At 51.4% G+C, this 15,414-nt stretch overlaps 1 protein-coding gene across 1 annotated transcript in view; it reads right to left on the bottom strand.

Moving 5' to 3' along the window:
• The window catches only part of PIK3AP1 (phosphoinositide-3-kinase adaptor protein 1), a gene marked incomplete at its 5' end in the record, with an annotated part of 95,041 nt that overhangs the window by 25,995 nt on the left and 53,632 nt on the right, over positions 1-15,414 (bottom strand). The window contains one exon of the mRNA XM_060236282.1: positions 6,497-6,571. Within this exon, the coding sequence (XP_060092265.1) occupies positions 6,497-6,571 (75 nt within the window). The remainder of the gene's footprint in view (positions 1-6,496; positions 6,572-15,414) is intronic.

Here is a 15,414-nt window from a genome sequence, read left to right as displayed (position 1 = left end):
GTAGCATCGCCTGGAGGAACCTCGCCACGGTCGTCAGCTCCGGCTTCTTCCCAGCGTACAGGCCCACAAACCACCTTCGGGCGGCCCCCTTCAGTTTAGACGCGAGGTAGTCCACTCGGCTCGCCTCGGAGGGGAATCCCGCTCCCCAGTGGGTCATGAAACTGCTGCACTGGATGGTGAAGTATTCCACCCCCTCCGAGTCCCCGTTGAAGGTGATCTGTAGCTCTCTGCTCCGGGCCCCCTCCCACTGGCATGGGGCGGCCGGGGCAGGCGGCCCCGCGGGACCTCCGGGAGGGCCCGCGGGAACGGGGCCCGGGCCCGGCGGCGGCCCCGGCGGGGGGCCCCGCCGGCGGACCGGCCAGTTCTCCTCCTCCCCCGGGCGGTGCCACCGGTTGGTCCGGCACCCCCCCCGGGCGGCGCCACCGGCTGGCCCGGTACTCCGCCGGGAGGTCCGGCCGGTGCTCCCCCTCTGGGGGCCCCGGCCCCCTGTAGTGCCTGGATCTGCCCCCGGATGGCGCCCAGTTGACGGTGCATCTCCCCGGCGAGTTGTGCGTGGCTCGCCTGGACCTCATCGTGGATCTCTCTCGCCCACAGGAACATCTCGTCTCGTAGCATGCGGGCATCCTCTTCCCCTCTGGGGAGCGGGACGTCCTCCCTCTCGTGGTCTGATGCTGTTGGGGCCACCCCGGCCTCCGCTCCAGTGCCCGGTATCAGTGCCGCGTACCGGTCCGCTGCCTGGTCCATGAGCACGGTCGACTTACGGGGCGTATAGCTCTTCGGGGTATGAATGAGCATGGAGAAGTGCGTTGGGTCTTTCACCTTGCGCCTCACCACCGTTACTCCCGGGTCGACCGGCTGCTCTTTAGGAGGGGTGTCGGGCTCTCCGTTATCTGGAGCCTTCGCTGCCATCCAGCCAAGTTGCCAGTTCGGATAAGCTCCAAAGGATCAGAGTCAAAATGTCAGAACTGGAGAACTTCAAACAAGACACGTTACTTTGTTTCAAAAGTTGAAGCGTTTATTGAGAACTACATTCAGCGAAGAAGCAAATTGACTCTGATAAACGGTATGGCTATCGGCGCATTCTTTATACAGGGGTAACAGAAACAATAAAACCTTTTCTCACACTTAGGGAGACAGTTGTCTGTTCCCAGGCCCCTTATCTCCAAGGTGGAGGAAGGAACCCTGCTGTTTTGCTCTGGCAAGCCGGCTTCAAAGGATACCTGCAGATGCTTCCCAGAGCCTATCAGTCACCCTTCAGTGGTTTGGGTTTGTTTGAAATGCAAAGGCATTTGGTTAGTAGGCATAAAGACAAAAGCACTTGGTTAGTAAACCTTTCCAATATGGAGTTGGTCAGGCTAACAATACTAAATTCAGCATACAGGAAAGTTACAAGTTCTGACACTCAGATGTGGTGGGGAGGGGTTGCCCCTAGAACAAAAACAAGATTTTATTAGAAATTCAACAGCACTTTTAGGAGAGCCAATTTGGTGTAGTGGTTAAGTGCACGGATTCTTATCTGGGAGAACCGGGTTTGATTCCCCACTCCTCCACTTACAGCTGCTGGAATGGCCTTGGGTTAGCCATAACTATCTCAGCAGTCGTCCTTGAAAGGGCAGCTGCTGTGAGAGTGCTCACAGCCAAACCTACCTCACAGGGTGTCTGTTGTGGGGGGAGAAGATATGGGAGATTGTAAGCCGCTCTGAGTCTCTGATTCAGAGGGAAGGGTGGGGTATAAATCTGCAGTCGTCTTCTTCCTTTATTAAACTTGAGGTAACTACTTCAAGGTGAATAATACATCTTCAAAATCAGTAAGAAACAAGTGATAAATCAAAACTTCCACAGATCATGAAATTGAGAGGTCAAAACTTCTGGAACAATCCTAAGCAGGTCTACTCAAAAGTAGACCGTATGTTATTTAATAAGGCTTACTCACAAGAAAGTGTCTTTAGGCACTCAGCCTCCATAATCTTAACCCACTGCTAATATTGGCATTAAAAAGGTAGTCCCCTGTGCAAGTACTGAGTCATTACTGACCCATGGGGTGACGTCACATCGCGAGGTTTTCTTGGCAGACTTTTTACAGGGTGGTTTGTCATTGCCTTCCTCAGTCATCTACACTTCATCTCCAGCAAGCTGGGTACTCATTTTACCGACCTTGGAAGGATGGAAGGCTGAGTCAACCTTGTGCTGGCTACCTGAACCCAGCTTCCACCAGGATCGAACTCAGGTCGTGAGCTTACTGCTCTATGCCACTGGGCTCCCTAAATATTGGCATTAAAGAAGTGTAAATAAAGACTGCATTGACCCAGAATTCAGAATCAGAATTGCTGGAAGAGAATGGAGGAAATTCTAAGTCCAATGTTAGACTTCTACTGCTTTAAAAAAACACTTATAAACATTTATTGAAAGTAAATTCAGAAACTGCTGTATTCAGAAGTGAACACTGTAAACAGCCTGGAAGTCAGTGAATGGTGACAACAAACCCTACAGCAATTTTGTTGCCAAAGACAAAAGGGAAAGGGACTTTCTAAGACTTTTCAATGTTGCTAACTGCTGTAATTACAGATAATGCCAGCTCTGGAGGTATAGAGAATACTCGGGAGTGCAAACAGCTCTGTCAGAAGGAAAGACCGCTTTCTCTGACAGCAGCATCAAAGTTCCAGGACTGCCTTCTGCAGAGACTGACTTCTTTCCGTTGTATCCTAATTGCATTCTGTGACCACACAAACTTTTTGAGTGTTTCTGCCAAGTCTGGAATATCAGCATTCTTACAACTTTAATTCAGAAAAGTCTCCAGAGATAATCCTGAAAGCTACAGGTCTCATTACTAAAAGGCTGTTAATTTAAAAGCATTCAAAAACGCTGACTGCCTTTTTGGCTTGGAAAGATCAGATCACACCCTCTGTTGGCATAATTCACCTGAGACCTAATTGGCCTTAGGGCCTGAGACCACGTTGGATCTCAGCCATAAAGAAGTGAGCTGTTTGCCCTGTTGTGAAGCTTTTGGGACTAAACTTCTGAGTTTCAAGCTGGATAGGGTCTTGCTGATGGGTTGCTGTGGGCCAAACACTCTGCTGGTTCCTGCTGTCACAACCTCAGCTTCTGGAATGGTAACATCTAGTCACTTTTGAACCAATGTCTTTACCATGTAGCTAGTCTCTGTTGTTTTTTATTACTTACTGTCAAGTATTTCCATATATATTCTTGAATATACTATATATACATCCTTGCACAATTTTAATAAATATATTTTGTAGTGCTTTGTTCTCCAGATGGCTTCAGTCTAAATCCAGGTACCTAGACCCTACTGCTTACCCACCATGGTAACTATTTTGTGGAGACTCATTCTGCAAGTGTCCTGCCTGGCAGGGCTGACTTTCTGGTTAAATCGCAGAAAAGGATAGAAGCTTGCCCTTTGGCATCTGACTGCTGGGATAGACTCAAAGAGCTGGTGGCAGCTACTTGACTGGGAGGGTGGGATTCTGTTTAATTTTGTGTTTTGCTTGACTTACAAGTATAGCATCATAGAGTTTGAAGGGACCTCCAGGGTCATCTAGTCCAAACTTCAAAACCTTACCAAAACCGTCCTTGGACAAAGGGTTTTTTCGCAGTGTATAATTAATCTCTGACTCTTTTCTTTTTCTTTTTTTTAATGAAAGGCAGTTTGATTTTGAGCAGAGGAACAGGGCAAAGGGGGCTGAACTTTTCCCTTGCCAGCCAAATTGTCCCACAAGCTACCATGCCTCTCACGACCCCTGAGGGCTACAGAAGGACGAGCTCAGGGGCAGCATCTGGAGTTGGAAAACGGCTGGCACACAGGAAAAGTTGCAACTTTTTCATCCAAGAACACTCCTTCATTACACACATTTGCACAGTAACAGTGCAATCCCTAACCAGAGTTACTTCATTCTATGCCCATTCAAACTACCGGCTTAGACTGGAAGAACTCTGTATAGGATTTTATTTAACTTCTCCTCAGTGGGACCTAAAGCAGCTGATATATCATTCTCTTCATTCCATGTTCTTCTCACAACAACTCCGTGCAATAAATTAGGCAGAAAATGAATTACAACTGCCATCACAAAAGGCGGAAATAGAATCATAGAATTGGAAAGGACCTCTAGGGTAATCTGCACAATGCAGGAAACTCACAAATACCTCCCACACCACCGACACTCCAAAATATCTTGCTCTGTATAGTCCATGCCTGAGAAATAAGGTAGGTGGGCCCTGCTCTCAGCCTGTCTTTTGTTTCAACAGCCAGAATGGCTATACAGGTGCAACCTGAGAATTCTAGCTAATTCATAACCCAAGTTTCTTGGAAAAGAATGAAGTCAAAAAGTCTTTGTCAGGGTCACCCATGACCTCAGATGGAGTCCCTGGTGGCTGAATGGGTGTCAGGTCTCTCCAACGTCTTCCTTGGCCCCTGGATGCAGAAGTGAAAAGGTGCTGCTGCTGCTGCCATTTCCCCTGACCACCTTTCCTCCCAGTGCTCCCTTCACACCTCTGTGCCCTCTACTGCCCCCCTTCCAGAGCCTGCTCCAGGCCTTCCGCTGAGCTACCATTGCTGGGCTGGCCTCCTTGCCTCTTCCTGGTCCCAGTGGACTCCAGGCAGCCTCCAGAAGCTGCTGGGCTCTGGGCTGGCCCATGCGACGCCTCCACTAATCTCATACTGCCACCACACCCTCATGGCAGCCCTTTCTCCAGCTCCACCCCCCCCCCCTTGGGCCCCTGGCCATCTACCCATGGTGAGGTTGCCGGAGTGGGCCCTGCCCTACCACTGGCCTACTGGTATTCCTTCTGGCCTGGCAATGCTTTCTTCTGGGCTGGTCATCAGGACTGCCACAGCGCCACCCGGGCCCCACTCAAGGCAGCAAATCTTCAGAATCAACTCAAGATACACAAGCCAAAATAACCTACAAAGAGACATACTCTCTTTCACCCACAACAAATCAAATGATACAATTCTATCACAATACAAGAAGGAACCTCTCAAAACTGAAGATATAGAAATTCAAATCTTTCAAGATACAATCAAGAAAAGGAAAGAATTTCGAAATCTGACACAAGTGCTTCAACAGAAAGATATATGTTATCACTGGAAAATTCTGTGTGATTTAGAAATATTTTTGCCAAAGGGAGGAAAATAACAACAACATTAGAACAGGCAGAAGAACTCCTACAAGAACTGAAACTGGACAGTGATCAAAGCTCAGGTTCAGAAGATGCTGGATTGTCCCCTAAAGAAGGAGAGGCAAAGGGAAAAAGGGAAAAAGGAAAGGAAAAAAAGAAGAGGTAAAAGAAACGAAGACAAAGTGGATGAGATCAAAATAATTTCAACAAATCTTAATGCACTAAATTCCTCATTCAAAATATCAAGAGTTTTTAACCAACTGAAAAAATTTACTGCAGATATCATCTGCGTACAAGAAACCCATATAAAAAGGAAGCAAGAACATCTCTTAAACTGTAAAAGATTGGGCAAAGTTTATACTGCCTCTGCCCAAACTAAGAAAAAAAGTGTAGCAATTTATATTAACAATCAAAGTTCAGAAATCCCATCAATATGCTAGAATCCTAGAGTGAATGGCTGCTTATCAGGAAAAATGGAGATTGCAAAAGGAACTCGACAAGGATGCCCAATATCACCATTATTATTTATTCTAGCAAAGAAAATAATGCCCGATAAAATCAGACAAGATAATAGGATTACTGGAATAAAGGAAGATAAGGAAGAATATAAAATGAAAAGCTATGCAGATGATGTTATAACAGTGACAAGACTTCATACCTCTGAAACACATAATGGAACAAATAACTAACTTTGGAACTTATTCTGGATACAAACTGAACAAAAAAATAATCTTGATGAAAACAACCCATGAAGAAATGAACAAGAAGAAATACAGAAACTAACTGGATGCCTTGTCACCAAAAAACCAATAAGATATTAGGGCATCATCAACATAACAGGACAAAATAAAAATCTATAGAAAGATAATTACCAAAAAGTTTGGACAAGCTTCACGGAAGGTCTGCAAAGATGGGACAAACTGAAAATCTTGTAGCTAAGCAGAATCGCTGCCATCAAAATGAACCTCCCACCAAAACTGACTTTTTTGTTTCAAATGCTGCCAACTGATACAGAAGAAAAGAGGTTTTTTTTAAAAAAGGCATAGAACTATAAACAACTTCATATGGAACAGGGGAAAGCCAAGAATAAGGCTTAAAACAAGAGGAGGTCTGGAGGGCCAGGCAGCAGCATTCACTTGGATATCAGAATGGATTTTAGATCCAGATGAGAGGAATATTCAGTTGAAAATAGCAGATACTAAGGAAGGAATTCGCAATTACTTACGGATCAAGAAGTCATTAAAAGCTATTCAAAAACAAGATGGTAGTCATACATTCAGAGATGGGTTGCTGGGAATATGGTTTCAATGCAAAAACAGAATAAGCCCCCAAACCTTTTCTCCCCTCCACTCCTTGCACTCACCTTCTAGGAATCTGCGCATCATGAAGTCCTTTGTCATCAGAGGGGTGCTGGCATCCGACTGAAGCATTTCTACATCTGGGAAATTTGAAATACAGTCACTCGCTGCGTTCTTTCAACTTTTTTTTTATTTTTTAAAATCTATATGAGTTTAATGGCAGTTGACACTAATGAGTTTGTTAATCAATGTTGAAGCACTTTTTATGGCAATATGAAAACTGGCCTAGAATTGTGATTCCCCCTCCCCCTCAATGTTACCTTCCAGAGTATATTCTATTCATCTTTTTATATCCCTCCACCCCCTTTCTACCCTTAGGGGACCCAATGCATCTTACATTGTTCTCCTCCATCTGTCTTCACAACAACCAGGCAAGGGAAGTGTGGTGTGGCTGCCTCTCCCCTACAGTTGCCAAGTCCCCTGCAGCCTCCGGCGGAATAAACAGCTTATTCAGGAATAAATAACCACAGGAATAAATAGCTTTAAAAGGGGACTGGATAGATTAATAGAGGACAAATGGCCATGGTAGCTCAGGGAAGCTCCACATCCAGAGGCACTAATCCTCTGAATCTCAGAGCCAGGAGGCATAATAAGGGAAGGCCTCAGCCTCTATGCTCCATTGCTGGCCCTCCAAAGGAACTGGTTGACCATTGTGTGAAACAGAAGGTTGGACTAGATGGACCCTCACTGGTCTGACCCAGCACGGCTCTTCTGATGCTCTTATCAGGGGAAGGCCTCAGCCTCCCTGCCCTGTTGTTGGCCCTCCAGAGGAACTGGTTGGCCACTGTGTGAGGCAGAAGGCTGGACTAGATGGACCCTCACTGATCTGACCAAGCAGGGCTTTTCTTATGTTTTTCTCAGGGGAAGGCCTCAGCCTCTCTGCCTTGTTGTTGGCCCTCCAGAGGGACTGGTTGGCCACTGTATGAGACAGGATGCTGGACTAGATGGACCACTGGGCTCTTATGTTCTTGACTTGCAGACTTCCCATCCTGAGGCCCCCCTGGCAAGAATGACTGGGAACATGTCAGACGCCTTGGCTGTCATGGGGCTGCCCCAGAATATCTGAAATTCCATCCGTATGGCGAGTCATGTGTTTAATTTGGTTTCCTGCATGGGCCAAGTACAATGTTATTCAGGAATGAAAGAAATCTCCAAGATCCCTTTGTTGTGACCCAACAATGAGACAGTGAGGTTTGTGTAGTGTATCGCGAAGTCGGCATAACGTAATAACGTAACAGCGAATGGACGACACACCGCCTTGCGCGGCCAGGTGCGGTACGGACGGGGGCTGTCCCTCAGCGGCACCGCAGAGCGCGCGAACGCTCCACCAATCACCTGCTAGGGCGGGAAGCCCGAATAGCCGGGATAGGGCTGGCCTGACTGAGAGGCCGTTCCGGGTGTTGTATATATAGCGGGACCCGGCCCGCGTGTTCTCTCTCTTACCTCTTATAATGTACCTGTAATAAAGCATGTTGCCCTACTGCCATCTCATGTCGTGGTACATTATAGTGGTGACGAGGATGGGATCCTAGCCCAGAAGACGACCGGGCTACACAGGAGACTCACGAGCAACCGATCGCCACGACCGCCGCTACCGCCACCATGGCCAGCCAGAGCGGGACCACCGGTCACATCGAAGCATTCAACCCCGCGAATCCAGAAGGATGGGAGTCCTACTCGGAGCGGGTTGATTGCTACCTGAGGGCGAATCGCATAACCGAAGACAGCTTGAAGAGGGACGTTCTCCTGAGCTTCTGCGGGGCCGCCACGTTTGAGATCGCTAAGGGTCTCTCGGCCCCCGCCAGACTCACCGAGAAGTCATACGAGGAGGTTGTCAGGCTCCTCACGGGCCACTTCCTGCCACAGCCTTCGCAGGTGGCCCGCCGGTTCCTCTTCCACAAGAGGGACCAGGCCCAGGGAGAATCAGCCGCCGACTACCTGGCGGCCCTGAGACAGATCGCAGGCAACTGCAACTTCCCGAACCTGGAAGAGACCCTGGCGGACCGGTTAGCCTGGGGCCTTCGCGATGAGAGGCTCCAGCAGAGGCTCTTCACGAAGGAAGAGCTCACCCTCCAGAGCTCTTTCAGCGAAGCCGTGGCGTTCGAGAGGACCACCCGGACCTTTCCCAAGGCGAAGACCGAGGCCATCCACCACGAGGAGCTGGACCCCGACCGCGTGGAGGAGGGAGAAGCGTTCCAGCTGCGCCGCCCAACGGGGCCAACCAACCGAGCCCCACAGCGGCCCCGAACGACGGAGAGGCCGCCCGCCACGAAGTGCGCCAGCTGCGGCGACCTCCATGACAGGAGGGACTGCCAGTATAGGACCTGGGACTGCAGAAGCTGTGGGAAGACCGGTCACATAGCGAGGGCGTGTCGAGCCAAGATCAACTGCCGGAGATCGACCACGCACTACGAGACCGCCAAGTCCCACTCCACAGCCTCCACCACACTACAGATACTGAACTTGCCCCTGACCACCCCCAACAAGATCAAATTGGCGGTCCTCATCGAAGGAGCCCCTTGCCTCATGGAGGTGGACTCAGGCTCCTCCATTTCCATAATCGCGGAGGAGACCCTGAGGAAGCTGTGCCCCCGTCAGCGGGTGCAGCTACGGCCGGCAGATTTCATATTACGGGACTTTCAGAAGAACCCGGTACAAATTGCAAGGTGGGCCAGGGTACAAGTAGAGCAGGGGTCTTTTAGGGGGCCGCTGGACATCCTGGTGGTCAAGCGGCAGCTTACCACCCTGTTGGGCCTCGCGTGGTTCGGGCCCCTGGGAATCCGTATAGAGGGGGTGGCACAAACAGTCTCCGCCAGAGGGTTCGGGGAGGTGTGCCGGGAGTTTCCCGATGTGTTCGACGGGTCGCTGGGTAGCTATAAAGGGCCAGCCATCTCCCTACCGCTCGACCCGATGGTTAGGCCAATCCGGCTCAAGGCGAGGAGGGTCCCCTTCGCGTTAAAGCCCAAAATAGAGGCAGAAGGGGTCCTGGAGCCGGTCGATTACGCCACGTGGGAAACCCCCATAGTGACCCCGGTCAAACCGAATGGGGAGGTGCGGATATGTGCAGACTACAAGTGCACAATAAATAAGGCACTCCAGGATAACCCCTACCTGGTGCCGGTGGTCAGCCACGTATTAGTGGCCCTGGCGGGATCAAAGATTTTCGGGAAGCTGGACCTAGCGCAAGCGTACTAACAGCTCCCGGTGGATGCCAAAACGGCCGAGGCCCAGACCATTGTGACCCACAGGGGGGCGTTCAGGGTACGTAGGCTTCAGTTCGGGGTCAGCGTGGCTCTGGGGATTTTCCAAAGTATAATGGATGCTCTCCTCAAAGGGATTCCCGGAGTCCAACCCTTTTTCGATGACGTTCTAATCGCCGCCCCGGACCCTGAGGAGTTCAGCAACCGCCTCAGGGAAGTGCTCCGTCGTTTTCAAGCAGCAGGGCTCAAGGTGAAACGGGAGAAATGCTTGTTGGGAGTACCGCGGGTGGAGTTCCTGGGATTCGCTATGGACGCTGAGGGAATTCACCCGACTGAAGAAAAAACCCGAGCTATCGTGCACGCCCCGGCTCCCACCTGCAAAGCGGAGCTACAAAGCTTCTTGGGGGTGCTCAATTTCTATCACACGTTCATACCCCATAAAGCGGCTATTGCTGAACCCCTACACCGGCTGTTGGACAAAAAAGCTCCCTGGGTGTGGGGCAAGCGACCGGCTGCCGCCTTCCAGGCAGTGAAGGACGTCCTGGTCTCCAATGCGGTGCTGCATCATTTTGATGAGTGCCTACCAGTAATCCTGGCTTGCGATGCATCGCCGTGTGGGGTAGGCGCAGTCCTGGGGCATCAGCTACCGGACGGCAGGGAGGTACCGGTCGCTTACTACTCCCGCACACTCACACCCGCAGAGAGAAACTATGCCCAAATTGACAAGGAGGCCCTGGCCATCGTAGCGGGGGTCCACAAATTTAATGATTATTTGTACGGGCGGAGGTTCACAATAGCCACAGACCACAAGCCGCTCTTGGGTCTGCTGGCCCCAGACCGCCAAACCCCCCAAATCTTGTCACAACGAGTGTTGAGGTGGAATCAATTCCTCAACTCATACATGTACACCCTGGTACACCGAGCGGGCAAGGCAATGGGCCACGCGAACGCGCTCAGCCGCTTGCCGCTCCCAGACACGGGTCCCGACCCTGCCCCAGCACACCACATCATGTCGGTCGAGTCACTCCCAGACCCGCCACTCCATGCCGCGGAAGTGGCCAAGGCCACCGGGAAAAACAGGACGCTAGCGAGAGTTCTCGACTGGGTGGTGAGGGGGTGGCCGGATGGGAACATGGGGGAAGAATTCAAACCCTATAAAATGAGAAGGGACGAACTTGCAGCCCACAAAGGGTGCCTGCTATGGGGAAGCCGCGTGGTAGTCCCCCCCCCCGCTACAGAAGCGGGTCCTGGAATCGCTCCACGAGACCCACCCAGGCATAGTTAGAATGAAGGCCTTAGCCAGGAGCTATGTCTGGTGGCCAGGAATAGACGGGGAAATAGAGAACTGGGTCCAAAGATGCAGCGCGTGTCAGGAGTCGCGACCGGAGCCGCCCAGCACCCCGACCACTCGGTGGGAGACCACGAAAAAACCCTGGTCCAGGCTCCACATAGACTTCGTGGGGCCTTTCCAGGGGCAGATCTTCCTAATAATAGTGGACGCATACACCAAATGGCTCGAGGTCATTCCCGGGGGGTCCACCTCTTCCGCAGCCGCGATCCGAGCGCTGCGCAGGGTCCTGTGCACCCACGGTATCCCGGACACTATAGTCTCGGATAACGGGACTGCGTTCACCTCGGGGGACTTCCAGGCGTTCCTCCAGAGATATCTGATTAGGCACATAAGGTCTGCCCCCTTCTACCCGGCCACCAACGGCCAGGCGGAGCGGATGGTCCGCACAACCAAAGAAGCCCTGGGCCGAATCGTGCAGGGCGACTGGGACCACAGATTAGCCGCATTCCTCTTTGACAATAGGGTCATCCCCAACCCTGTCATGGGGGTGAGCCCGGCAGAGCTCCTCATGGGGCGTAAACTCACAACGAGGTTGGACAGGTTGCACCCCGACCGAGCATCGGACGTGCGTGGGTCCCCAGAAGTCAGAGACGCGGCTAGAGGGTTCTTTGCCGGGGATCCGGTTTTCACCCACAACTACACGAGGGGGCCAGAGTGGCTAGCAGGGCAGATACTGCGGGTAGTGGGGTCCCGCCACTACGAGGTATCCACAGAGGGGGGCCAGATCCTACGACGGCACATCGACCAGATGCGCCGCCGGACCCTACCAGAGGTACTTTATTTATTTATTTATTTATTACATTTGATTTATATCCCGCCCTCTCCGCAAGCGGACTCAGGGCGGCTCACAGGGACCGGGGAAGGCAGCAGGGACCGGGAAACAGCCAGCAGCCGCCGCACCAGCACCGTTTCAGCCCACACCTGCGGAGCCGAGCCAGCCCGCCGAACCAGACCTGCCGCCCACTGACGCATCGCCCCCCCGGGAAACCCCAGAAGCCGAAGCAGCTCCGACACCCCAAGCAACCCCAAGGCGTTCAACACGGGTGCGCCGGCCTCCCGCCTACCTCCAGGACTATGTACAACAACTGGGGAGGAGGAGTGTAGTGTATCGCGAGGTCGGCATAACGTAATAACGTAACAGCGAATGGACGACACACCGCCTCGCGCGGCCAGGTGCGGTACGGACAGGGGCTGTCCCTCAGCGGCACTGCAGAGTGCGCGAACGCTCCACCAATCACCTGCTAGGGCGGGAAGCCCGAATAGCCGGGATAGGGCTGGCCTGACTGAGAGGCCGTTCCGGGTGTTGTATATATAGCGGGACCCGGCCTGCGTGTTCTCTCTCTTACCTCTTATAATGTACCTGTAATAAAGCATGTTGCCCTACTACCGTCTCACGTCATGGTACATTATAGTTTGACTAATAGGATCCTGAACATATGGATTTGCCTGATCTGGGTCCATCAAAGTCAGTATTGTCTACTTTGACCAGCAGGCAGAGACCTAGGTCCTGATCCTTAACTGGAGATGCTGCCGGGGCTGAACTCTGGACCTCCAGCATGCAAAGCAGATGCTGCCTGTGACACTGACCCATGGCCCGCCCCCCCACTAGAAAACCATGCAGGGCTGAGGGGCTGATGAGGACGGGTCGAGTACTGGAGGCAGATGGATCTCTCTACATATAGGAGGGACCACCCTGTTTACAGGCTAGACAGAGCCCCCTGGCTGTTCCCAACGGAAAGAAGCAGAGGTCAGGTGTTGCCCACTGCATGCAAAGGCACACACATCTCTTCTATAGACAGACACTGCAGGGCCCTGCAGCTTACCCATAAGTGGAAGGCAGGGATATGCCCCAGTTTTTTCAAATCCCGTGCATCAGATCTAACTTCTTTGGAGCTATCCCTCAAATATCAAACCACCAGAACATGAGCCCCTAAAATATGAATGCCTTTCTAATTTCCTATTTTGTTTCCTCCTTTGGAAAGAGGAAATTGGAAACACCCAATTTGCCCTGCTTAAACAAAGCAGGGTCTTTCCCATACTATTCCTCCCAGCGTTGTTCTTCCTCCAACTGCTGAAAGCAGAATTAAAACTGTGACCCCTCCCCCCCACCTAAGTTCATACAGTGCTCAAGTCTCTGTAACACTCTCTCCCCCCCCTCCCCAGTGCCAAGACCCTCTGGGTAGATGTGAACAACTCAGAAGCTCTCGCTGGGATTTACATCCTTCCCAGGAAGTTTGTTTGGGGCAGGCAGCACTCAGTCAGCAAAGGTCCTGTCTCTTTTTTTTTGTAGAAAAAGCCAGCAGAAAGTGACAAATGAAGGAGCTTGGAGCAGGAGCCACTTGCAAAGGCAACAAGCCAGGCAACCATTGCTGGCTGAAATCAGAAATCAACAACTGGCAGCGGGGGTGAGGGTGGGCGGGGTGAGGTGAGGTGGGGGCGGAGGGAAGACCCCAGCTTTTTATTAAGGCACTGTGTTAAATAGTGGGTTCGATACATGAAGTGGCTAGGTTGCAGAGATCAGAGCTCTTTTATTGTGATCTCCAGGGCTTTTTTGAGCAGGCACACACTAGAATGCAGTTCAATCAGGGGTGTGGCCTAATATGCAAATGAGTTCCTGCTGGCTTTTTCTACAAAACAAGCTGTGGTGATTTCAGAATGGTAATAAGCAGACTAAGCAGAACTGGGCCAATGGGGCCAACTACATACAGCAGGGGTCCTCAAACTACGGCCCGAGGGCCAGATGCGGCCCACTGAGGATGTTTATGCGGCCCGCCGGGTTATGGCAAAATCAGACCGGAAGTGACGTTCGACCTAAACTCGCGTTAGCAACGCACACTTCCGGCACTGGGCTGAGGCGGCGGAGACAGAGTGTGAGGTGATTCCGAGGTGAGGTGAGTTCCCAGGCTGGGGTGTGTGGTGTGGGGAAGGGAGAGAGATGCAGAAGACGGAGAACTGACGGCCCGCGGCCTTGTACAGTAACGGCAGCCCGGCCCTCCAACAGTCTGAGGGACAGTGAACTGGCCCCCTATTTAAAAAGTTTGAGGACCCCTGACATACAGTCTCAAGTTCCCGCACTAGAACATCATTGGGTCATATTACCAACTCCCACAACAGTCATTCATTCCTCCAGGTGCTTTGGCATCACTTTGCCAGCCTATAATGGGCAAACTGGCTCTGCAATTGCAATGACAGAAAAAGAGCCACAAAACAAGTTCTAGTGAAGGCACAAGGACAACAGAGAAAACGCTGGAATTCAACAGTATTATGCAGATACTATTCCAGTAACTCAGTGAATGAATACATTCCATCAAAAATGGCTAGTGTGTGTGTTTTTGGGGGGGAACCCTCTGCCTTCTTTCAAACCTCTCAGCCAATGGCTCCCATTTCGCACTCTGCTCAGTACCAGGTTCAGCCAACTCTCTCCTCTCCCATTTGTCTTCTAGCCACAGGCAGCCCAACCTTTTCTTCTGTTCCGCCTGCCCTTGAAAAGGGGGGGGGGCAGGGGAGAACAAAGGCATTCCAGTTGAAATACGTCCCCACCCCACCCCGCAGCCTGACCCGGCCTGCCTCCACTGTTCATGTATCAGAGCACAGGCGCCCACAGAGACTTGGCCCCAAGTTAGACATTCACTTTGAAGGGAAGGACTGCTTAAAAATACAACAGAGCCTTGTGGGGCTTGGAACATGGGGGAGGGCTCCTGCCTCCCTACCCCAAACCGTTTCCCCACACCAAAATGGTGGGTGTTGGGGGGGGGGAATCAATAATAATGCACAATTAAGACCTTACGCAATCCTAAAGCAGATGCACTGTGGTCTGCCAACCTTCTTCAGTGCACAAAGGCTCAATTATCGCAATACTAATATTAATCAATAGAGGACCTACTGAAAACCATGTTCTGCTAAATATCAGTAACTCCAGGTGAAGATGTACCATATGGTCCTCATATGACATTTGCCTCGTGTGGAAATCAGGTACGTATTGTCAGGCTGAGCCTGCCATGATGTGGGGTTTTTCCTTTCTTTCTTCTGAACTATGTTCAGTTTCGCTTCTTTAGTGCTTGCATGTAACTGTACTTTGTCAGGTGGGTGCAGGAGGGAGATGGAGGATGTATCATTGTTGTAAGGAGCTGGCCTCTCGTTGTTATAGTCAGGGGTCAGTTTGGCCTGGGAAGGTAGCTGCGTCCTTGGGGGTGGGAAGCCCTGGAATATGTCTTGCACCTTGCAGTACAATCTTCTATGCCAGGAACCAACAGACCCAGGGGGTGGAGATCATTTTAGCCCACCTTTTTTTGATGTGTATAATTGTCACTCTTTTGCCTATCGCAGGGGTGGGGAACCTCCGTCCCGAGGGCTGTATGTGGCCCTCAAAGTC

This window comes from Heteronotia binoei, chromosome 4 (assembly GCF_032191835.1).
Source record: "Heteronotia binoei isolate CCM8104 ecotype False Entrance Well chromosome 4, APGP_CSIRO_Hbin_v1, whole genome shotgun sequence".
Taxonomy (NCBI): domain Eukaryota; kingdom Metazoa; phylum Chordata; class Lepidosauria; order Squamata; family Gekkonidae; genus Heteronotia; species Heteronotia binoei.
This window is presented reverse-complemented; position numbering and strand designations above follow the sequence as displayed.